Consider the following 26,086-nt stretch of genomic DNA (forward strand, 5'->3'; position numbering starts at 1 on the left):
CCTCAGGCTGACATGTTCTCAGCAGTTTTACAGTTTTACACTTTTTATGGACAGCAGGGTTCCTCCCCCTCTGTCCTATCCAGAGTCTCTCCTCGGCCCCTTGAACCATCTGACCTCCCCCATCGTTTCTCCCCATCACCTTTTTCCCGCCCTCCTCTTCCTCTGTCGTCTCCTCTTCCTCTGTCGTCTCCTCTACCCCCGTCTCTCATGGTCTCCTCTCCCCCTGTCCCTCATCATCGCCTCTTCCTCTGTCGTCTCCTCTCCCCCCGTCTCTCATGGTCTCCTCTCCACCCGTCTCTCATGGTCTCCTCTCCACCCGTCCCTCGTCATCTCCTCTTCCTCTGTCGTCTCCTCTACCCCCGTCTCTCATGGTCTCCTCTCCCCCTGTCCCTCGTCGTCTCCTCTTCCTCTGTCGTCTCCTCTACCCCCGTCTCTCATGGTCTCCTCTCCCTCTGTCCCTCGTCGTCTCCTCTTCCTCTGTCGTCTCCTCTCCCCCTGTCTCTCATGGTCTCCTCTCCCTCTGTCCCTCGTCATCTCCTCTTCCTCTGTCGTCTCCTCTCCCCCTGTCTCTCATGGTCTCCTCTCCCCCTGTCCCTTGTCGTCTCCTCTCCCCCCGTCTTTCGTGGTCTCCTCTTCCCCCGTCTCTTGTCGTCTCCTCTTCCTCTGTCGTCTCCTCTCCCCCCGTCCCTTGTAATCTCCTCTTCCTTTGTCGTCTCCTCTCCACCCGTCTTTCGTGGTCTCCTCTCCCCCGTCTCTTGTCGTCTCCTCTTCCTCTGTCGTCTCCTCTCCACCCGTCTCTCATGGTCTCCTCTCCCCCTGTCCCTTGTCGTCTCCTCTCCCCCCGTCTTTCGTGGTCTCCTCTCCCCCGTCTCTTGTCGTCTCCTCTTCCTCTGTCGTCTCCTCTCCACCCGTCTCTCGTCGTCTCCTCTTCCTCTCTCGTCTCCCCCCGTCTCTCGTCGTCTCCTCTTCCTCTCTCGTCCCCCCCGTCTCTTGTCGTCTCCTCTTCCCACCCCATGTCCCCTGGCCCTCGTCGTCTCCTCTGTCCTGTCTCTACAGGGTTGAGTGTGTGCGGGACACACCTCGGTCTCCGGTCTTTTACAGTTGGTCCCCTCGTGACCATGTCCACTTTGACGTGCAGTTGTCCTGGACAAATAAAGCACCAGCTCATTCTTTCTTATACTGTTTTTACAGGAAACAATAAACTCTGAGATTTCAGCCTCTTTGTTTGGTCTTTCCTTCTCACAGGTTCACTTTTCGACTATAGAATTGTTTTTTTGTTGGACATATCACGCATATGGGGCTTAAAAATAGACTTCAAACATAAGTTATTATACTATTACTACTGTCACTCACAATAACACAATCTAAAGCATGAGAGTGATGATAAATGATAGGTGAAGACCTTATAATGCCACAGGAACTAACTCTTACTATTATCGCGACTGCCATATTTCCTTTTCAATATTTTTGGATGACACTTTTATTGTGTCCATAGATAGGTTTCCAGGTTAAAGCTATAGGCCAATACCAAAAATATCCAAAAAAGAAAAAGAAAAAGGCTATAGCATTTCTCCTTGTTTGCCTGCGCTATGAAGCCATGTTTCTATCATTCTAAAGGCAGCATTACTTTTGTACATATAGAAAACGTGGATGCTGTTTAAAGATATTATCAATGCGTTTATTAGAAGTGTTTCGCCAGTAGGGGGCAGTAGGACACTGGATTGACCTCATCACTGTCTAACCCTACAGCCAGACAAGAGGTAAGACGTTGACTAATCATGAAGTCAGTCAGAATGCATGACCCAGTGCCCTGCTCTGCATGAGATTCATTCATTAGAAATTACACATGCAGTAGCTTTTAATGAACAGGCCACCAGTTTTCCCTACTGAGATATGTTCTTACCTGAGCTTAGACGAGTTGATGCGTACCTGACTGGTCTTTGTGTCGGTGGAAGAGCTTGGTCACTTCTAACCTCAGCCCGTTTGGAGCTATAGCAATATAGCCAAATGATAACAACATCTTTGGTCTTTTTGCGTATCTGAGGGCACACAGTTCTTCTATACTGTGATGTGTTCTTGCTTGAGTATAGACGAGTTGATACGTACCAGTCTGGTCGTGAAAGAGTGTGGTAGCTTCATTTTGCGTGAGTGAGCGCACGCACAAAGACCAGACAGGTACGCATCAACTCGTGTACGCTCAGGTAAGAACATATCTCAGTATGGAAAAACGGTGGCCTGTTCCTTTAAGGGCCAACACCAAAAAAACCTCCACGAAACAGCGCGAGTGCGAAAGGTGAGCCCCGAACCCCCTCAAGAATTCCGCCCCCCCTCTCACAAGATACCATACACGTCCCTGGTCACTTTTTCACTGCTTCGTTGTCACTTGTTTGTCGCTTTTTGACTCTCTTTTGTTGCATTTTGTAATGTATTTTGAGATTTAAAAAAAAAAAAACTGTCTCGTTTCTGTTGCTATTTTGGCGCTTTTAGATTTGGGTGATGCCAAACTGGAGAAAATGGGCTCACGCGGGGGTTAAGAGGTTAAACTGGCTCCTAATAATTTCTAGTGTGGGTGACGTGCTGGTTCTTTTATTTATTTTCTTCCTCTGGTACGTCGTAAATGTGTGGCCCTGACACCGTTTCCTGTCTGCTGTTGTATCTATGTATATAATAATAATAATAATGTTAATAATAATAATTAAAAAAAATATGTATATCACCTTATTCCGCCCCGCCCACTTTTGCCACTTTTTGCGTTGTCTCGGCACTTCCGTTGTCCAGACACTTCCGGTCGAGCGCGAAGCCCGTTCATTTTAACGGAGAACGAGGGAAAATATTCTACGCTCAAATCTGATGTTTAGTCGATTGATTTGTGTAAAATGGCCAATGTTCATTTGCACCAACATGTCGACACTGCAGCGTTTCTCTGCGTGGCCTGAAAACGGCTTTGTTTTCGTGCAGTGACTGACTTTATGTGGACTTCTCCAGTCCCATGTTAACAGATAGGAGAAAAGGGGCGGGCACAATTCATGGCGGCGCCCGCGCGAGCCTCCGGAATAAAGGTGATATGGTTCCCGCGTGCTGTTTCCATGGCAACCGTCGCTGTGCTGCGTGCTTCGTACTGGCTAACTCGGACCGTGATTAGACGTCCACTCCACAGCAGAGATTCAACAGGTAAGAAAGTTTGTTTTGCCGAAGTTACAATCATATTTCCATCGCACTTGTAAACGTTTTGGCCACAGATCTCATCACAAAACGGCCTGTTTTCTCCAGCATGGTGAACTTGGCTAACATTTTAGATACATCTCTGTTTGGGCTTGTAACTCCTCTCACTAGCCACTGAGGCCAGTTGATTTTATTTTATTGAACTGATTTTGTGGAGGATACTAATAAAGGGCCACGGCTGGTACAGTTGCTAGTTGTTGTTTTTTTTTGTTTTTATTATGCAAAATCGACTTTTTGAAGCTTTACATCATGTTATTATGTCATTCCCTCATTAAAAACATGCCTGAAGTGTTGCCTTGGCACATTCACGTATTTCTGAGTAATCTGTAAAAACTCTGAGGGCGGCCATTTTAGGGATAGGTTTGCCTGAGTCCTCCTAGGAACGCCCCCACCTCCTGGAGACGCCTCCGAGCTTTCGTCACCAGCCGAGTAACCAACCACTGCTCCTCAGCAGAACCCCCTCCCCACTGATGCCACAGACAGCGTGTGGGAGGGGGCGTGTCGGAAAGGGTCAGAGGTTCTTAAAGAGACAGAGGCCTATTTCAAGACATTCACTTGAGCCATTTTGAGAGAGCAATTTTATACAAGGCAGTTATTCTAATTTACTGCATTTACAGACCAACAGAAGGTTTGGTCATCATTGTAGTGTGATATAGACTGGTGCTATGTGATTGAAAAAAGAATAATACCCCCTCTTTAAAGGAATAGGCCACCATTTTTACATACTGAGATATGTCCTACCTTAGCTTAGACAAGTTCATTTGTACCTGTCTGGTCGTCATGCATGCACCCTCAGTCACGTAAACACTGCACAGACGGCGTTAGCATTTAGCCTCTCCCTCTCTCCACTATAGCTCCACCCATACTGTGACATTCTCTCAAGTCCGATGAAGACATGATAAACAGAACAGATTCTTTTGTGCAGTTTTAATGAATAAAGTTTGAGTATGTATTTCTGTATAAACCTACAGAAATAACGGATGCATTTCTTCGTTCCATGTCTCGTGTGTCAGCGTCTTCCCCATACTGGCCTGTGTAGAGCAGACGTCAGTATGTCTGCAGCCGTGAGAAAGAAGCAGTCGCCTGCGCAGACGACTTTGCAGCCTCAGCCTCACCCGCAGGCGTTCACAGCCTCCTCTAGCGTGGTGGGACGTCCCGCGCGTGGCCTTCAGCCTTCAGCCGTGCCCCTGGGACAGCTGCCCAGCCTCATCGCACGGGTGGGGACCAGGAGAGCACAACAGGACTCCAAACGGGCCGGGGGACCTCAGCTGGTGGCCTTCGCGATAGGAACAGAGCTCCCGGCAACAGATACACCCCGCAGGTAAACTTACAGCAGGTAAACTCACTGACAGGTAAACTTACTGACAGGTAAACTTACAGCAGGTAAACTTACTGACAGGTAAACTTACTGACAGGTAAACTTACTGACAGGTAAACTTACTGACAGATAAACTTACTGACAGGTAAACCTACTGACAGATAAACTTACTGACAGGTAAACTTACTGACAGGTAAACCTACTGACAGATAAACCTACTGACAGGTAAACTTACTGACAGGTAAACTTACTGACAGGTAAACCTACTGACAGATAAACTTACTGACAGGTAAACCTACTGACAGGTAAACTTACTGACAGGTAAACTTACAGCAGGTAAACTTACTGACAGTTAAACTTACTGACAGGTAAACCTACTGACAGGTAAACCTACTGACAGCAGGTAAACTTACTGACAGCAGGTAAACTTACTGACAGCAGGTAAACTTACTGACAGGTAAACTTACTGACAGCAGGTAAACTTACTGACAGGTAAACTTACTGACAGGTAAACCTACTGACAGATAAACTTACTGACAGGTAAACTTACTGACAGCAGGTAAACTTACTGACAGGTAAACTTACTGACAGGTAAACCTACTGACAGATAAACTTACTGACAGGTAAACTTACTGACAGGTAAACTTACTGACAGGTAAACTTACAAACAGCAGGTAAACTTACTGACAAGTAAACTTACTGACAGGTAAACTTACTGACAGCAGGTAAACTTACTGACAGGTAAACTTACTGACAGGTAAACTTACTGACAGCAGGTAAACTTACTGACAGGTAAACTTACTGACAGGTAAACTTACTGACAGCAGGTAAACTTTCTGACAGGTAAACTTACTGACAGGTAAACCTACTGAGAGGTAAACTCACTGACAGGTAAACTTACTGACAGGTAAACTTACTGACAGCAGGTAAACTTACTGACAGGTAAACTTACAGCAGGTAAACTTACTGACAGGTAAACTTACTGACAGGTAAACTTACTGAGAGGTAAACTCACTGACAGGTAAACTTACTGACAGGTAAACTTAGTGACAGCAGGTACACTTACTGACAGGTAAACTTACTGACAGGTAAACTTACAGCAGGTAAACTTACTGACAGCAGGTAAACTTACTGACAGGTAAACTTACTGACAGGTAAACTTACAGCAGGTAAACTTACTGACAGCAGGTAAACTTACTGACAGGTAAACTTACTGACAGGTAAACTTACTGACAGAAGGTAAACTTACTGACCGGTAAGCTTACAGCAGGTAAACTTACTGACAGGTAAACTTACTGACAGCAGGTAAACTTACTGACAGGTAAACTTACTGACAGGTAAACTTACTGACAGGTAAACTTACAGTAGGTAAACTTACTGACAGGTAAACTTACTGACAGGTAAACTTACTGACAGGTAAACTTACTGACAGGTAAACTTACAGCAGGTAAACTTACTGACAAGTAAACTTACTGACAGGTAAACTTACTGACAGGTAAACTTACTGACAGCAGGTAAACTTACTGACAGGTAAACTTACTGACAGGTACATTTACTAACAGGTAAACTTACTGACAGGTAAACTTACTGACAGGTAAACTTACAGTAGGTAAACTTACTGACAGGTAAACTTACTGACAGGTAAACTTACTGACAGGTAAACTTACTGACAGGTAAACTTACTGACAGGTAAACTTACAGCAGGTAAACTTACTGACAAGTAAACTTACTGACAGGTAAACTTACTGACAGGTAAACTTACTGACAGCAGGTAAACTTACTGACAGGTAAACTTACTGACAGGTACATTTACTGACAGGTAAACTTACTGACAGGTAAACTTACTGACAGGTAAACTTACTGACAGGTAAACTTACTGACAGGTAAACCTACTGACAGATAAACTTACTGACAGGTAAACTTACAGCAGGTAAACTTACTGACAGGTAAACTTACTGACATGTAAACTTACTGACAGGTAAACTTACTGACAGGTAAACTTACTGACAGGTAAACTTACAAACAGCAGGTAAACTTACTGACAGCAGGTAAACTTACTGACAGCAGGTAAACTTACTGACAGGTAAACTTACTGACAGGTAAACTTACTGACAGGTAAACTTACTGACAGCAGGTAAACTTACTAACAGGTAAACTTACTGACAGGTAAACTTACTGAGAGGTAAACTCACTGACAGCAGGTAAACTTACTGACAGGTAAATTTACTGACAGGTAAACTTACTGACAGGTAAACTCACTGACAGGTAAACTTACTGACAGGTAAACTTACAGCAGGTAAACTCACTGACAGGTAAACTTACTGACAGCAGGTAAACTTACTAACAGGTAAACTTACTGACAGGTAAACTTACTGAGAGGTAAACTCACTGACAGCAGGTAAACTTACTGACAGGTAAATTTACTGACAGGTAAACTTACTGACAGGTAAACTGACAGCAGGTACACTTACTGACAGGTAAACTTACAGCAGGTAAACTTACTGACAGGCAAGCTTACTGACAGGTAAACTTACTGACAGGTAAACTTACTGACAGGTAAACTTACTGACAGGTAAACTTACTGACAGGTAAACTTACTGACATGTAAACTTACTGACAGATAAGCTTACTGCAGGTAAACTTACAGCAGGTAAACTTACTGACAGGTAAACTTACTGACAGGTAAATTTACTGACAGGTAAACTTACTGACAGGTAAACTTACTGACAGGTAAACTTACTGACAGATAAACTTACTGACAGGTAAACTTACAGCAGGTAAACTTACTGACAGGTAAACTTACTGACAGGTAAACTTACTGACAGGTAAACTTACAAACAGCAGGTAAACTTACTGACAGCAGGTAAACTTACTGACAGGTAAATTTACTGACAGGTAAACTTACTGACAGGTAAACTTACTGACAGGTAAACTTACTGACAGATAAACTTACTGACAGGTAAACTTACAGCAGGTAAACTTACTGACAGGTAAACTTACTGACAGGTAAACTTACTAACAGGTAAACTTACTGACAGGTAAACTTACTGAGAGGTAAACTCACTGACAGCAGGTAAACTTACTGACAGGTAAATTTACTGACAGGTAAACTTACTGACAGGTAAACTTACTGACAGGTAAACTTACTGACAGGTAAACTTACTGACAGGTAAACTTACTGACAGGTAAACTTACAGCAGGTAAACTCACTGACAGGTAAACTTACTGACAGGTAAACTGACAGCAGGTAAACTTACTGACAGGTAAACTTACAGCAGGTAAACTTACTGACAGGTAAACTTACAGCAGGTAAACTTACTGACAGGCAAGCTTACTGACAGGTAAACTTACTGACAGGTAAACTTACTGACAGATAAACTTACTGACAGGTAAACTTACAGCAGGTAAACTTACTGACAGGTAAACTTACTGACAGGTAAACTTACAAACAGCAGGTAAACTTACTGACAGCAGGTAAACTTACTGACAGGTAAACTTACTGAGAGGTAAACTCACTGACAGCAGGTAAACTTACTGACAGGCAAGCTTACTGACAGGCAAACTTACTGACAGGCAAACTTACTGACAGGTAAACTTACAGCAGGTAAACTCACTGACAGGTAAACTTACTGACAGGTAAACTGACAGCAGGTAAACTTACTGACAGGTAAACTTACTGACATGTAAACTTACTGACAGGTAAACTTACTGACAGGTAAACTTACTGACAGGTAAACTTACAAACAGCAGGTAAACTTACTGACAGCAGGTAAACTTACTAACAGGTAAACTTACTGACAGGTAAACTTACTGACAGGCAAACTTACTGACAGGTAAACTTACTGACAGGTAAACTTACTGACAGATAAACTTACTGACAGGTAAACTTACAGCAGGTAAACTTACTGACAGGTAAACTTACTGACAGGTAAACTTACTGACAGGTAAACTGACAGCAGGAAAACTTACTGACAGGTAAACTTACAGCAGGTAAACTTACTGACAGGTAAACTTACAGCAGGTAAACTTACTGACAGGCAAGCTTACTGACAGGTAAACTTACTGACAGGTAAACTTACTGACAGATAAACTTACTGACAGGTAAACTTACAGCAGGTAAACTTACTGACAGGTAAACTTACTGACAGGTAAACTTACAAACAGCAGGTAAACTTACTGACAGCAGGTAAACTTACTGACAGGTAAACTTACTGAGAGGTAAACTCACTGACAGCAGGTAAACTTACTGACAGGCAAGCTTACTGACAGGCAAACTTACTGACAGGCAAACTTACTGACAGGTAAACTTACAGCAGGTAAACTCACTGACAGGTAAACTTACTGACAGGTAAACTGACAGCAGGTAAACTTACTGACAGGTAAACTTACTGACATGTAAACTTACTGACAGGTAAACTTACTGACAGGTAAACTTACTGACAGGTAAACTTACAAACAGCAGGTAAACTTACTGACAGCAGGTAAACTTACTAACAGGTAAACTTACTGACAGGTAAACTTACTGACAGGCAAACTTACTGACAGGTAAACTTACTGACAGGTAAACTTACTGACAGATAAACTTACTGACAGGTAAACTTACAGCAGGTAAACTTACTGACAGGTAAACTTACTGACAGGTAAACTTACTGACAGGTAAACTTACTAACAGGTAAACTTACTGACAGGTAAACTTACTGAGAGGTAAACTCACTGACAGCAGGTAAACTTACTGACAGGTAAACTTACTGACAGGTAAACTTACAGCAGGTAAACTCACTGACAGGTAAACTTACTGACAGGTAAACTTACTGACAGGTAAACTTACTGACAGGTAAACTTACTGACAGGTAAACTTACAGCAGGTAAACTCACTGACAGGTAAACTTACTGACAGGTAAACTTACTGACAGGTAAACTTACAAACAGCAGGTAAACTTACTGACAGCAGGTAAACTTACTAACAGGTAAACTTACTGACAGCAGGTAAACTTACTGACAGGTAAACTTACTGACAGGTAAACTTACTGACAGGCAAACTTACTGACAGGTAAACTTACTGACAGGCAAACTTACTGACAGGTAAACTTACTGACAGATAAACTTACTGACAGGTAAACTTACAGCAGGTAAACTTACTGACAGGTAAACTTACTGACAGGTAAACTTACTGACAGGTAAACTTACTAACAGGTAAACTTACTGACAGGTAAACTTACTGAGAGGTAAACTCACTGACAGCAGGTAAACTTACTGACAGGTAAACTTACTGACAGGTAAACTTACAGCAGGTAAACTCACTGACAGGTAAACTTACTGACAGGTAAACTTACTGACAGGTAAACTTACTGACAGGTAAACTTACAGCAGGTAAACTCACTGACAGGTAAACTTACTGACAGGTAAACTTACAGCAGGTAAACTCACTGACAGGTAAACTTACTGACAGGTAAACTGACAGCAGGTAAACTTACTGACAGGTAAACTTACTGACAGGTAAACTTACTGACAGGTAAATTTACTGACAGGTAAGCTTACTGCAGGTAAACTTACAGCAGGTAAACTTACAGCAGGTAAACTTACTGACAGGTAAACTTACAGCAGGTAAACTTACAGCAGGTAAACTTACTGACAGCAGGTAAACTTACTGACAGGTAAACTTACTGACAGGTAAACTTACTGACAGCAGGTAAACTTACTGACAGGTAAACTTACTAACAGGTAAACTTACAGCAGGTAAGCTTACAGCAGGTAAACTTACTGACAGGTAAACTCACTGACAGGTAAACTTACAGCAGGTAAGCTTACAGCAGGTAAACTTACTGACAGGTAAACTTACTAACAGGTAAACTTACTGACAGCATGTAAACTTACTGACAGCAGGTAAACTTACTGACAGGTAAACTTACTGACAGCAGGTAAACTTACTGACAGCAGGTAAACTTACTGACAGCAGGTAAACTTACTGACAGCAGGTAAACTTACTGACAGGTAAACTTACTGACAGGTAAACTTACTGACAGGTAAACTTACTAACAGGTAAACTTACTGACAGCAGGTAAACTTACAGCAGGTAAACTTACCTTTTGTCTTGTTAACTGCTCTTTAGCTGTTCTATTTGAAATTTTAGCCAACAAACGACAGATGTAATCACGAAATGTGTGTTTGAAATCCTGTAAGTGCTTGTGAATGATGTGATTTTCTTTGTGGGTTGGACAGTTTTCCAGAGCCCAGGCTGACAGAGCAGCCCTGTGGGACACAGACCAGGAGGAACAGAGGGAGCTGCACACAGCGGCCGCTGACTGTGCCTCAGCTGCTGCTCCTGCTCAGCACTAGGGGGCAGCACAGAGGGCCTCAGGTCTTCTACCTGACAGAGAAGGAGGGGCCTGTCCGCAGGTACTGAACTCAGCTGATGACGCTGGAAGTCAAAATGAAAGAAAGAATTATAAGAGTTTAAAAGAACGATGCAGCTAATCAGCCAATGGAAACTGATAAACTCACTTTTTAAATTAAGATTTATCCAAAACTTTATCGACCCAAAAGTTATTTAAGCTTTTTGAGCTAACATCCACATTACACTAAAGTGATAAATGTCCTAAAATCGCTTGAATAAACTTGTATAAAACTTTGAATGAAATGAGCTGATCCTTAGAATAAACAATGAGCGTGTCTCACATCCTGCCATTGGATCAATGAAAATGTGGCCCCTGGTTTTGCCGTGGTGGCATAGGGGTTAGCTGCGCTAGCCAGTCACAAGATGGCCACCACGTTTTCCACGTCACTGAGCGTCACGTCTGATCTAGAGTTTTATTAAATAACTTTTGTAGCATACCCCCCCCGCATTATGGAAGACACTTTACTGATGATTTGAAGTTTATTGACAGTAAACTCGAAATTCACCGTAAGAGCTGGGGACACACAATAAAAACAGTGTGTAAGCTAATTTCCATACTCTTACAATCTTTCATCTAAATTAACTTTTAACTTCCATGAAATGGACAATCAACAAAAATATTTAAACATGTGGTTATGCATTACTAGAAACATACCTTGTTCCTCTACAAAGGGGTAGCTAATACAAAAATACATTTTTCGCTCCGTCGTGAATTTTCTTTTTTCTCGTACTTTTGTTGCTGTGAAGCTAGCGTGAAGTTAGCGGGAAAAACTTCTTTCAAAATAAAAGCCCTGAATACCAAACAGGAAATTAACTGTAGCTTATGGCAAACGCCAAAATAAAAGCAAATATATACTTCGAGGTTATTTACAACTTTAGCTTCACCTCCACATGATCTGCAGCTCTCATGGAGAGGACGTTGATGCCCTGACACACTGCATCACCGACTACATCAACTTCTGTGTGACCAACACTGTACCGACCCGGAAGGTACGGTGGTTCTCCAACAACCACCCCTGAGTGACCCTGAGCTTAAAGCCCTCCTGAACCAGAAGAAAAGGGCTTTCAACTCAGGGGACAGAGAGGAGCAGAGCAGAGTCCAGCACGAGCTCCAGTGGAGGATCAGGAAGGCCAAGAAGGACTATGAGCAGAAGCTGGAGCAGAAGCTGGAGCAGAAGCTGGAGGAGAAGCTGGAGCAGAAGCTGGAGGAGAAGCTGGAGCAGAAGCTGGGGCAGAAGCTGGAGCAGAAGCTGGAGGAGAAGCTGGAGCAGAAGCTGGAGGAGAAGCTGGAGGAGAAGCTGGAGCAGAAGCTGGAGCAGAAGCTGGAGGAGAAGCTGGAGGAGAAGCTGGAGGAGAAGCTGGAGCAGAAGGTGGAGCTGGAGCAGAAGCTGGAGCTGGAGCAGAAGGTGGAGCTGGAGCAGAAGCTGGAGGAGAAGCTGAAGCTGGAGGAGAAGCTGGAGCAGAAGGTGGAGCTGGAGCAGAAGCTGGAGCAGGGCAAACGCGTGGGATGTGTGGAGGGAACTGAAGAACATCTCTGGATTTGGACAGAGTGCCAGAGGGACAGCTGATGGAGACCAGTACGGGGCGGATGAATTCAACGAACATTTCAAATGTTTTGATTCTCCCCCCACCCCCTCTTCCCCCTCCCTGCTCCCTCCTCTTCACACGTCTCCAGCTCAAATGATATGTCTGTGAGAGACATTCTCACACAAAAGATACTTTTCTAATTTAAATATGATCTTACATTTTTAGGGATCGTTCCACTGTGAGTTTCAGCCAATTAACATTGTTGAGATCTCCAAATATAGGAGAGACCGCAGTCATCTAGGATCTGTTTCACTTGCAGTAACCATGGCAACATATATTCACCTTTTCTAAACAAGTAAAACGACAGGTTGTACATTTTGCGTCAGTACTTGGCTTCCCCAGAATCCAATCATTTTTTTCTAAAACATTATCCACAAAGGGAATCGTCCCAGCTCCCCGTACACCATGTTACTGCAAGTGCTCATTTCTACTTTTAGGATGTATTTTAGAAACTGAAGATGAAGTTTCTCAAATACTACAGTTTTTTCAAAGCCCCACACTTCACATTCATACAGCATTATGGGGCAGACCAACTTATCGAAGAGTTCCAATGCAACATCAATTGACAAGTCAAATTTCCTACGTCATGCTAGGACTGTAAACACAGCTCTTGAAGCTTGTGTTTGTAGCCCTGCAATTGCGTTCTTGAAGGAGCCATTATAATTAAAGAGAACACAGAAATGTAATATAATATAATATTTTAAACATAGTACAATCTCCAACCTTTCCCCATTACATGAGACATTTAATTTTGTGCCATCCATTTTCCTGTGCCCAAATACTTTAGTTTTGCCACTGTTCATTTCACAGTATTCGCACATATAATTCAAGGTCCTCTGTAGTCTTTCTTTAGTTGTGGACATGATGATGGTGTCATCCGCGCACAGTAGCAATATAAGTTTCAGGTAAACCTCTATTGTTGAATCACCAATATTAACAGGCTCACATCCATTCTCCAACAAGTATTCCTCTAGATCATTCACATACAAAGCAAATAACAGCGGGGTTACAGTTTCTCCTGCCTGACACCTCGTAGACTCACAAATGCCTCTGACTTTGCACCCTGTAAATAAACACATGATTTTATATTGTTGTACACACTTTCCACTACTGCCATAAATGTTTCTCTTTTGCCCGTTTTCGACAGCTTATGCCACAGATCTTGTCCCCAAACCATATCGAATGCTTTTCTAGAGTCAGTTCTTTTTGAAGCAAAACAGATCAATTACTTGTTTCAAAAGGAAAGTATGATCGATTGTAGAATAGTCCTTTTCCTGAATCCAGCTTGATTTTCGCACAGGATTGAATCATCATTACAGAATTTACAGAATTTTACATTTAATATTTTGGTAAATCATTTACCCAAACAAGTTAAGAGTGTGATGCCTCTATAATAATTACAGTCCCGTACATCACCATTCTTTTTATATATAGGCACGATCAAACCAAGGACCCAATCCTCAGGGATTATTCCACTGTCCAAAAGTTGTATACACTGGAACCAAAGTATCTGAAGTATGCTTAATATATTCATTCATTATCTGATCAACTCCATATGCTTTTCCACTTTAAGTGTCTCGATAGCCTGTTAAACTTCTTGGACAACACCTCCACCCACACTGCATTAGACTGTAGAGGAGCTGAGCAGCTCTTTCAGTGGAAGACTGAGACACCCTCAGTGTAAGAAGGAGCGTTACCGCAAAGCCTTCATCCCCACTGCTGTCAGACTGTACAATCAGACTGTAAAGTAACATGTACATGTGCAATAACCACAATGCAAAACTATGTGCAATATTCACGCAACTTCATTCCCTGTATCAGCGTGACTTATTGACCTACACCAGGATTGTAAACTTTGCACTGCCAATGCTGACCTTGATATTCTACTTTTTACAGTCTGTTCTAATTTTCATTATTATTATTATTTTTATTATTAGGCCCGAGCGGCCTGCCGTTGCAAGGGCCTATTGTAATCGCAATAGCGCGATCGTCATCCACCTCCGAACCCCACGGCTGCATGGGGCTCGTTTAGAGCTTTCCAAAAATGTAGAATGTTTGTTGTTGTATATATATGTAATATTATTATTTTTCTTTCTGCTCTTTGAACAAAGTTGAAAACTCACCAAACTTTGTCCAAAATTCAGGTCCGGTGATAAATTATTTGAAATATGTGTTTCAAATTGGAAAAAGAAAAAAATGGTGTGACAGCGCCACCTACAAAAGTGAAAGACATAGCGCCTATGGGGGCGGGGCCAACGTCAATTTTGTGGTAGAGTGACGGGATTCAGGACAGACATTCTGCCGTCACAAGGGCCTCTTGTACTCGCTCCTCTGTCAGGAGCGTGTGGACAGTTGTCATTGAAGTCCGATGCTGCTTGTGAAATAAAAGAAAGGACGCAGCCTTACATGGAGAGGCTAAAAATGTAGTTTTGATGTTTACTGAAAAAGACTAATGGCACATCAGGGATTTAAAATGTAGGCAATGGAAGGCCACACTCATTGTATATATATATATATATATATAGTGTATTATGTAATATATATATATATATATATATAAGATACCTTTATTTACTATTTAACATGCACATTTCCTGTCTATTTTGCACATCCTCTAACAAGTGAATGTTTCTGTTGTGAGATCAATAAAGGATTATTTTGTCTTTATGGCTACATATGGTGCTTCCTCCTGTTTGCAGACCGTACGACCTGCGTGTGGTGGCGCCCTCTGAGGCCGACAGTGAGTACTACATCTTCTGCCGCAGCGGAGTGATCCACGTCACCCAGAGCCGGTACGGCGGCATGACCAGCCTGGCCCAGTGGTACAGGGAGGCCGTCTACTGGACCGCCCTGCAGCAAATCCCCTTCTTCAGACTCTTCACTCTGAGGAAGGCCTTCTGCTGGTGAGGGAGTGAACAGCTGCCTTAGGCCTAGTTTAGTCCCGGTTGAGTCCTGGTTTACTCCTGGCTTAGTCCCAGTTTAGTCCCGCCTTAGCCGTGCATTATTTCAAAGACAGAAATCTGCTAGTAGTCATTCATCCAGGGAGTATCCATAGTAGAAAAGCCTAAATCATCAACTGGACTGGGTTTTGGTAAAGTTGAGGACGTTTGGCTCACAGAAGCTTCTTCTTAGCTCTTAGGTCAAAAAAGACACTTTTACCCAAGGATAGCTTCACAAGGATAGCTCATTTATTCCCCATTCGTACCATCTCTTCCATCCGGAAGACAAGGTGAAACCAAGCAACCTCTCTTCAAAAGAATGGCACAGCATCACAGGGTTCTGTGTGACGTCCTGTCTGATGTTGACATTAATATGAATAGAAAATGTCCATTGTAAATGCATGTCTTTGGTCGTGTGTTTGAGGTGGCGTGACCAGGTGCACCGGAGCCTCTTTCTCCAGCGCTGCCAAGAGCTGCAGAGGCTGACGCTCACAGGCTGCTCAGTGCTCAGAGAGGCGCTCCTGCTCTTCAACACGTGAGTCATCCTCCAATTTATATTTTAGGTTTATAACATTTGACATAGCAGGAAAGAACAAAATGTTTAACCTGAAATGTGTCAATTACAACAGAATAAAAACAGCACATTTCATGTTGTTTGTGTTGCTCTTCTTGGCTGTATATGGTCTTCGGTGCCTGAGCTGGTATCCAATGGTGGGAGCCTGAGTTATGAAGGTGTGCAGAGGAGAGGAACTGTCCTTCAGGATATTCTGGAGGGTCTGCAGTGTGGCCGTGTCCCGCCTCTCGTTCAGAGATTGGATGGAGAATGGTGGGATACCAATAATCCTGCAACACCTTTTCTGCACCTGCTCCAGTTCCCCTGACAGGTTCTCAGAGAGGCCGCCCCACACAGGACTGTTCTTTTCCATTATGTACTATTACTGTAATGTTCGGATGTTTGAGCGCAACCTGAGTACGTATAAGCCGCACCAGCTACATTTAACAAGAGCTTTTTTTTTACTGTATATATGGCGCACTGAACAGCACGCCTTTTCTCTGTAGCTGCCTCCTCTTCCACAGAAGGACCAGCTGCTTCTGAAAGCCATGGTGAGAATGTCACACTGTCATTACAGGGCGATGGAGGAAGTCCAAGGCTCTGAGTGGCTGCCCCCGTCCGGCTTATACACCCTGCAGGACTTCGCCACCGCCCTGCAGAACCAGAAGCATCTTTTTCAGCGCAAACTGGCCAAAATATCCCAAACCCGCTGCGCGCTTCTCCAAATGGTAATAATAATAATATGAATAATAATAATATGTTTTAATTGTTTGGCGCCTTTCTAAGAACTCAAGGTTACCTTACATCAAGGAAACACATTAAAAGCACAATGCACAAACATGAAAGCAATGAAACAAAACAATAGACAAGACAATGTAAATTTGAGGCAAATGAAGTAACCAGGCAGACATAATGTCCAAATAAACGGTGGTGACGGGGGAAAAACTCACTGGGCCAGATCTTGTGCTGGTGCACGGAGGGGCGCAGGCTCCTAGCGAATCATTTTCCAAGTGGCGGAGCTAGTATGTGCTTTGCACCTCCGCCACTTGTGAGGGGGCGTCATGAGGAGGTGAGTGCTCTGATGGCAGCACCGCTGACATTCATTTCCTCGTTTACATTGCGCTGCCTTGTGTAGGCTCTCTCAGGTCAAACTAAAAGCTTTATTTACCCCATCGTGAGCTTAACGATGTTCATGTCTCGAGAGAGATCGGCCCGCACTTGGCATGAACACCAAACAAAACAAATGCACATGTTCACTGGCCTGTGAATGTACCATTTCAATAATAACTTGAATACTTTTTTGGTACATTAGAATAGAATAGAATTGAACTGCATTGTCCCAAACAAATAAACCAATAAACCACAATGATGGCAGAAATTAGCCTTTTGCTTGTTCACACAACATAATACATTAAAGTCCATTATGAAATCAGCTTGTTGCAGACGCAGCAGATTCATTTCATCAAAAGAAAAGGAACGTTGTTTCTTGATGAAGTTTTTTTTTTCAAAGATTTTTTGTCCTATAAACTTTATTACAGTTCAGGGTCAAAGAGGGACGAGAACAGGGAGAGACATTCATTGTCACAACACTGATTGTTCCGCGTGCAGCTTCATCCACTGACTAGAGTAGACTAGAAAATGTAGTTTTTCCAGTTACTTTAGGTGTATTACAGTGATTTTCTTATCTTAAATTCAAACACAGAACGTTCTTTGCCACTTACATACTTAAATCAATACATTTACGGACTTTTGGATGACTTTTTGAATGACTTTTTGCGATGTGCTCTTTGCAGGTGCAGGATGAGAGCCAGGAGCTCCACTGTCGGCTCCAGCGGCACATTGAATTGGCCCAACAAGCCAAATACTTCTCTGAGTCCATCTATCTGCATGTGTCGCACCTCCAGCAGCTGCAGAGGGCGCTCCGCCAGGCCCAGCACTGTCACTGCAAACTGCCCTCCTTCATACAGCGGGTCAACTACATGACCGTGCACTGCCTGATCAGCGCCTTTCAATGTGATGTCCCACACTTCATCCACAAAGTCCTGCAGGTGTCACATCCATCCATTCATCCATCCATCCATCCATCCATCCATCCATCCACCCAGCCACCCATCCATCCATCCATCCATCCATCCATTTTCCAACCACACACGCATACATTTATCCACCAACACGCCTCTTTTTTTTTTAGACACTTGTGTTCTACACTGAGCTGAGCGTGAGTGCTGAGGGGCAGCTGACCGTGGAGCCTGCGCTGCCCTTGTTTCAGGCTCCTCTGAAGGATCTGCTGACATCGAAGGACTTCCTTCTACAGGTATGGTCTGTGCCCAGCAGTGACTGTCATGGTGGGGAGGAAACCTGTTTGTCTGTATGAACATATGAATGTTGTAAGTGACAATGGTTTGCTGATATTGTTGAATTGTAGGGCTGGCCAATAAATAATAAACAAAACATTTGTGCTTTTATGTAGAAAAGATCACCATGAATTGTGCCCACCCCGTTTCTCCTATCTGTTAACATGGGGCTGGAGAAGCCCAGATAAAATCAGTCACTGCACGAAAACAAAGCCGTTTTCAGGCTGCGCAGAGTAACAGTGAAGTGTTGACATGTTGGTGCAAATGAACATTGGCCATTTTACTCAAATCAATCCACTAAACATCAGATTTGAGCTGTGAACTTTTCCCCTTGTTCTCCGTTTAAATGAACGGGCTTTGCGCTCGACCGGAAATGGCAGGACAACGGAAGTGTAGAGACAAAGCAAAAAGAGGCAGAAGTGGGCGGGGCGGAATAAGGTGGATACCATGGTCTGGGTGAATACTCGATTCTGATTGGCTGGTGGGTGCATTATTTTCGTATAACTGCACACGTAGTCCGGTAGTTAAATCACTGGGATATCACTCCGCTGCGGGCATCGCCATAGCAACGCATGACACAGCTGAATCAGATAAAGTGACTGACAGGAACGTATGACATGGATTTTATGGTTAATTTCAACATTTTTGGCCAAAACAAAACTTTTGATAAATGGGAAGTAGAGGAGAGTGAGCAGCTAGGTTAGTCTACTGTGTTTCCATTTCTATTGAAAACGGTTAAGGCACTATTCATTATTTTTAGGCATACATAAAATGATCCCAGCATTTAAGCATATGTATTTGACTGGATTAGTAAAGTCAATCATAAAAGTTTCAGTTCGTGGGGCCCAGGTGTGAGCGACTCCACCGCAGCTGTTTCCATAAACAGTTGAGCTAGCTAGCTAGCTAGCTTCAGGCTAAACAGCGTAAAAGTGAAATAACTTCTGCCCAGGAGCCGCATATCAGTGTTTACCTCCGTGGAAAAGTGCTGGTTAGTCCTGTTGTGTTGTGATTCTGTGTTTATGTTGTGTCGTTGAGCCTGACTGAGATCCTCGTAATAGCTGCGGAGAATGACTCGCTCTGAGACCAGCCTTCAGTGACCGGCTAATAACCCACATAAAATAGTCCCTGTAGTTTGGCATATTTAGTGAGTTTAGTAAATGAAAAAAACACGACGCGGAGTGTTCTTGACTCCGTGTCGTGTTAACCTCATTAACAGTGTTATATTACTTGTGTTCCAGGCCTGGGACTCAGGTGACTTCTTTAACCAACCCTTAGCTCAGGACCCGGTCGACAGCAGCGCCTCTGACCTGGACTTCAACACACCTTCCCTTACATGTGAGCTTTGTCTTAAAGTGTAGCGAGTGCGCATCCTGATCATCTTTGGGCTAGAGTTTAAACTAATAAGTCATTAATGCATACAGACTTTAGTTGGATGTAGCTGTTTCTTCCAAGCCTATACCAGCACTGGTACGTCTGGTGAAAAGCCACTGCACGTCGTGAAAGAGCAGGATGAAAAAGGGAATTATTTAGAGATTTCAATACTTGAGTAGATTACTGACATAAATATTAGGACAAATATATTATTTTATTTAATTATTTTATTTAAAGCTGCCTTAAGAGATGTCTTTTTGAAATGTTTTCATCAGTAGGTGGAGTAGTGAACTCTGCTCTGCTCCACCATCACCCCCTCACCTGGCTTTCCCCGCCGCCCACGCCCCTCACTCCACTCCACACTGTTTAGACCAATGTGAGGGTGAGGGGTGTATTGGGGGTGCTGTGAGGTGAGGACATGAGTCTATTATAATAAATGGGTAAGGGAGGTGCGAGGTGCGAGGTGCAGCGCTGGTCTTCCTCTACTGTCTGCTAGTGTGGCGCACAAGGTTCCGCATCTAGAGGAGCTTATTGGTAATGCATCAGTGCCGGACCGGCAAATATATATTGATATAGATTTACTTGTTTGGGAAATTACTCGTTACAAGCTTTCAAACAAGCCTAACCTGATATTCCTAGGCATTACAGAAGCTGAGCATAGTCCTTCAAATCCATGTCAAAGGCAGGTAAAGCGACATGAACGCCTGTCAAACACCTGATACCTGACCTAAGTTGATGGCTGTCATCAGGGGCATTTCTGACATGCTTTTTTTCCTTCCAGATAACTCACAAAAAACGCATCATTCAGTCACTGGCCAAGAGTTTAGCTGCTGCCTGTTAGCCCGACAACAGGAGCAGCAGCCTGGGCCCCCCTCCGGACAGTCTGGGACCCGAACCTTTGACCAGAGTCTGAGCAGAGAGTTACTGGAGTGGACCCTCTGCGTGTATGATATGTCCCAGCCTGTGGGGGCAGCAGAGCGCCTCTTGCAGGTAAAACAGTGTTTTGCAGATTGTTGTAGAACCACTGAAGTGGTCTTGACCATAGAAATCACAGAAATGCCTTGAGCTATCTGAGTCTGTTCCTACAAATACGTACATCGTATGAATCCCGGACCCGATTTAAATTTGTTTTGGAATCTGCCAATGACAACAAGCTCTGAAGTACCTACTAAACAGGAATGTCCTGAAAAAAATCTGCCCTATGGCCCAAATAACGTGCTCCCTGCTGTCTTAGTTCAACACTGACACATTCTACCTTATTTTTTAGAAGCAGCATACACCTATATGAGGTAAAAACCTCTTGCAAAAATGTCTTTCTTATAGTGATTATACAGATGTGATGTGTAACATAAATACATACATAAAATATATCAATATCTATTAATATATTATGTGTATCTCACAATATGAATATTTTGTAATGTGAAGCTTAGGGCTTAAGCAATACTAAAGAAGGTTTACTAGAGGTAATGTTTGTCCTTGTGCTGTAGGAGGAGTCTGAGCTGGGCTGGCTGTATGACAGATTCTCCTGGCTGTTGGAGGCACATCGGTTTGTGGAGGCCTGGGGCCTGTGTGGGCCCTTGGGGGGCCAGTGTGTGCAGGTGTACAGAGATAACATTGTCACAGTGCACCAATGGCTGGACGCACTCCACTCTGTTTCTCCGTCTGTGAGCAGTCCAAAGCAGCTGTTCTCCATCAGCTGCACCAGCATCACCCACAAGCTAGGTACTCTCCTTCAGCTGCACCAGAACCTCTCACGCTGGCTATACACTAGGGCTGTGCAATTAATCGAAATTCGATTACGATTTCGATTATTACACTAGACGATCACAAAAATAGCATAATCGAGAAAAAACGATTATTAAGGATGCCCTCCCACTTGTCCATCCAAAGCGCAAAAACTCCGCCCTGCGCGGTTTGTGTGAGCGCGTCTGATCAGCTGAAACACCAGCGCAGCGTGACAGAACTGTAAATGATATCGTACTAATATTTTTTACACCTAACTCTTAGATAACGCCTCTGTTAAGAGCTTACCTTGTGCTGAAAGGTGAACAGCTGTTTTAGAAGCCTCGACATCCTTTGCTCAGGCCCTGGTTTTGTTTAGTAGAAAAGTCTAAAACTCTTCTTCAGGAGCAGATCTCAACGGAGCTCAAAGCAAACTCTTATTACTTCATGCAGATGTGATGATTGTTTCTGTTCCCTTCGCATTTCACGTGCTAAGGCTCATGCTTTGGTCTGACATAAAAACATTAGCGCTGTGTGATGATGTCATCAGGCCGCGCGGCTCTGTTGGACAGGTGTGAGGGCTGGCCAGCAGGGGGCAGGTGTCCCTATAGCATTACGTGAACATATAAAAAAAAAAAAAAAAAAAAAAGGTTTTTATTGTCCAAAGAAAATGTAGTCCATAGTTGTTTTTTAAAATAATAATAAAAATGAATAAATAAAATAAAGATTTCTTTGAGGCAACAAATAATCGTTCGAATAATCGTGATTTCAATTATTACTAAAATAATCGTGATTATTATTTTTTCTATAATCGAGCAGCCTTACTATACACATGTACAAATACACAGTATCTGGGCAATTCTGGCTATCCATCAGTTCACGCTGATTCATACTTATGGATTTACAGTAGGTCCTGTCCACATGAAGTCAAGCTCAGGACCAGAGCCGGTTCTTCCTATACGCAGACTACGCAAGGTGCGTAGGGCCCCAGCAGTCGCAAGGGCCCTGCATCTCAGTCAAACTACGGTGTTGTTTCACTGATTAATCAATGCGTTGTTACGGGGACAGGCTCTTCCAGCGCGCGCTCACTCTCCGCCTACTTCGCCACATATAACACCAAAACGGAGCAGTCTGCAAGTGAATGAGCAGGAGAGACCGACCGCCTTCCCCCTGTCTCTTCCAAAGCGCGAGTGCTTCTCCGCTCGTGCCCCCGCTCGGCCGTCTGTCTCCCGGTGCTTCATCTCATGCGCAGCTCCTCCGTGGCTGCATCACGTCACCCGTGTCCAAGCGCTGCTCTCAAGTTTTCTCTGCGCGGACTCTGGGCTACAACTCTGGGCCTCACTCTCACTTAAACTCTCTTCTTATTGTGTCTGGTGAGTCTAGAGCATCAGGACAGTAGTTTGGCGAGTAGACGAGAGTAAAAAGCCGTTCTCCGTGGCCTTTTTGTTGAGTTGAATCCACATGGTTCTCATGAGCACAGTAACTTACAGTAACTCTGGTTCTCTGAATGTACACAGTCTAAAACGGGTTGGGCGACTCACAGGCTAATTCTCAGCGGTCAGACAGAAACAACCGCCAGGAGCAGGTTTCAGTTCGTTTTAAGCGGTTCCCAATCTGTGGGTCAGGGACCAGAGGTGAGAGAATGGGACCATTTGCCATTTACCATTTTAAAAAGGGAAATAGACTACACTGCGTTCCAAATTATTATGCAAATGACATTTTTTCAAGATTTTCTAAATTGTCAACTCAAATGAGAGTCAGCATATTTTTTAAGTCTTTAACTGGTAGAGGATCATTTAAATATGGTGGAAAAAAATTCCTAGTGATAACAGTATTTTTTTCAAAAATAAATATAGTAAAAACCTCAAAATCCACTGTTCCAAATTATTATGCAACTCATCGTTTCAATACATTTTAAAGATTGTAATTAACTGAAAATGGTCATTTGTTGTATTTGTAGCATTAGGAGGTCATATTTACTGAAATCAAAAGCTATTTCAATCAAAAAAATATTAACAGGTCAAGTTATATTTTACCATAGGAGCCCTTGGGCCCGATCTTGTGCATCAAAACGGAGACGATAGCGTGACATTTTGCGCTCAGTAGGAGCGCACTCTTTGATCTTGCCACTCCAGACTTGGCGCATTTAAGTGGGTTGAGACACACACATTTTCCTCCAACCAGATCGACTGCGCGTCCAGGAGAGTGGTTGTGGGGGGTGAACATGTGCTTTTGTTTTGCTTCGCGTTCACGCCAAGCGCGGGCCGATCCGCGCCACAGCGGACGCTGTAGCTCTTTTTCTCTCGAGACGTGAACATCGTTTAGCTCACGATGGGGTAAATAAAGTTTTTAGTTTGACCTGTGAGAGCCTAAGGCTTAAGAAAGAACGCAAGCCAGCGCAATGTAAACGAGGAAGTGAATGTCAGCCGTGTTTCCGTCAGTGCAGTCGCCTCCTCTTGTGACGCCCCCTCAAAGGTGGCGGAGGCGAATGGCACATACAGCTCTGCCACTCGGAAATTAATTCGCCAAGAGCCTGCGCCGCCCCGTGCGCCGCCACAAGATCTGGCCCAATGTGTGATTGCAGCTTCAAAATTCTTAAATCCATTAAAATTGTAAGTTTTTGGACAGTTTCTGCTTGGATTTCTTTGCAGGATGTTAGAATAGCCTCCCAGAGCTGCCGTTTGGATGAAAACTGCCTCCCACCCTCATGAGTTTCTCTCCTTTTATGCCCATTGCAGCCAGTGATGCAGAGGTATTCTTTACAGCAGGACATGGTGCGTTGTCCTGCATGAAGAGGATTTTGTTTGGGAAAGCACAGCTCTTCTTTTTGTAGCATAGAAGAAAGTGGTCAATCAGAAACTCCACATATATTTCAAAGGTCATTTTCACACCTTCAGAGAGCCTAAAAGGCCCTAAAGGAGCCGACCAGCTCTCTCCCCATGATTCTGGCCCAAAACATGACTCCGCCACCTCCTTACTGACGTCACAGCCTTGTTGGGACATTGTGGTCATTCACCAACCATTCGCTACTCCATTGAGTTGGCCACCCAGGGTTACACGGCGCTCATCAGTGAACAAGACTGTTTGAAAATGAGTCCTCATATATTTCTGAGCCACTGCAGCCGTTTCTGTTCATCAGCTTCAATGAACAGTTTAGGGGAGGCCCGGATAGAATGTTTATGCACAACTGCAGCCTCTGGAGGGTCCTACACCTTGATGTTTGGGAGACTCCAGAGGCACCAGCAGCTTCAAATACCTGTCTGCTGCTTTGTAGCATCTGTTCTCTTAATCTGATGTGTTTGTCTGGCAGAAACCGTCCATATTGTGCCTTTATCTGCACAAAACGGAGTGTGCTCTGAATCATCCACAAATCTTAAGGTTACTCACGTAACCCCGGTTCTTTGATAACAGAGTGAGGTGTTTCACTATGGGAATCGCCTCGGGCGTGACCATCCACGGAAGCTCCAATGGCACCACGTCTGTCTATGACAGACAGGATGACTGTACCTTGGGCTACGCCCCTTCTCCTAGGTACAGCCAGCCTCCTCCTTCAGTAAACATTCTAAAGCAATTTCTGACCGCCTTGCAAGGAGGGCAATGAAGGTGAAACACCTCACTCTGTTATCAAAGAACCGGGGTTACGTGAGTAACCTTAAGTTCTTTTTCTAACTTCGTTCGGTGTTTCACTATGGGAGATATGGCCTACTCCCGGATTGCAAATAAAGCTCCTGAAGCAGCAGGTCACAACGGTGACCTCAAAAGGAACCAGCAACCCTTGGCTGCAAGACTGCCTGGGCCAAAGAGGGACCAGAGACGTCCAATCTGTAAAACCGCACAAAAGTGTGTGGTGACGCCCAGCTTGCTGCAGCACATATATCTTGAACAGAGATACCTCTGAACAGGGCCCATGAGGTAGCCATACCCCTTGTGGAGTGAGCCCTCAACCCTTGTGGAGGTTGTAGGCCTCTACAGGTATAAGCCAACGAAATGGCTTCAACAATCCAGTGAGAAAGTCTCTGACTGGACACATGCTTCCCTTTATGGGGAGTGGCCCAGGACACAAACAACTGGTTAGCCTTGCGGAAGCCAGCTGTCCTGGACACATACTCATGTAGTGCCCGCACTGGGCACAAAGTATTAAGCCGCCGCTCCTCTCCAGAGGAAAAAGGCGGAGGATGAAAAGCCTCAAGCTCGACCGTGGAGGAGCTAAATGCAGAGTCCAATACCTTCGGCACGAAGGCTGGATTAGGACGTAAGCGGACTCTAGAAAGACCAGGGGCAAACTGTAGACATGCAGGACTAATAGATAAGGCCTGCAGTTCGCTCACACGCTTTGCTGAGGTCAAAGCCAGAAGCAACACTGTCTTGAAAGCAACATACTTCATGTCAACAGCCTCCAAGGGCTCAAAAGGATGCTGGCAAAGTGCGTCTAGCACAACCACCAGATCCCAAAGGGGTACCAGGGGTTTAACCACTGGAAGTTTGCGGCGCGCTCCTTTCATGAAGCGACATATCAGAGGGTGTTGGCCGACTGATTTGTCCCCAAAACCAACATGACAGGCCGAAATTGCGGCCAAATAGACCTTGACAGTCGAAAACGCTCTGCGCTTCTCGACTAACTCT

The 26,086-nt window shown here is 44.0% G+C and overlaps 1 protein-coding gene across 1 annotated transcript in view; it reads left to right on the forward strand.

Annotated features, from left to right (window-relative positions):
* The first annotated feature begins 3,093 nt into the window (after positions 1-3,093).
* dnhd1 (dynein heavy chain domain 1) overlaps positions 3,094-26,086 on the forward strand; it is a 106,995-nt gene continuing 84,002 nt past the window's right edge. The window contains exons 1-11 of the mRNA XM_079553016.1: positions 3,094-3,171; positions 4,236-4,543; positions 10,760-10,936; positions 15,221-15,424; positions 15,885-15,995; positions 16,591-16,741; positions 17,807-18,061; positions 18,205-18,327; positions 19,606-19,702; positions 20,520-20,728; positions 21,229-21,463. Of these exons, the coding sequence (XP_079409142.1) occupies positions 4,275-4,543; positions 10,760-10,936; positions 15,221-15,424; positions 15,885-15,995; positions 16,591-16,741; positions 17,807-18,061; positions 18,205-18,327; positions 19,606-19,702; positions 20,520-20,728; positions 21,229-21,463 (1,831 nt within the window). The 5' untranslated portion in view covers positions 3,094-3,171; positions 4,236-4,274. The remainder of the gene's footprint in view (positions 3,172-4,235; positions 4,544-10,759; positions 10,937-15,220; positions 15,425-15,884; positions 15,996-16,590; positions 16,742-17,806; positions 18,062-18,204; positions 18,328-19,605; positions 19,703-20,519; positions 20,729-21,228; positions 21,464-26,086) is intronic.

This window comes from Gobius niger (assembly GCF_951799975.1).
Source record: "Gobius niger genome assembly, chromosome: 3".
NCBI lineage: Eukaryota > Metazoa > Chordata > Actinopteri > Gobiiformes > Gobiidae > Gobius > Gobius niger.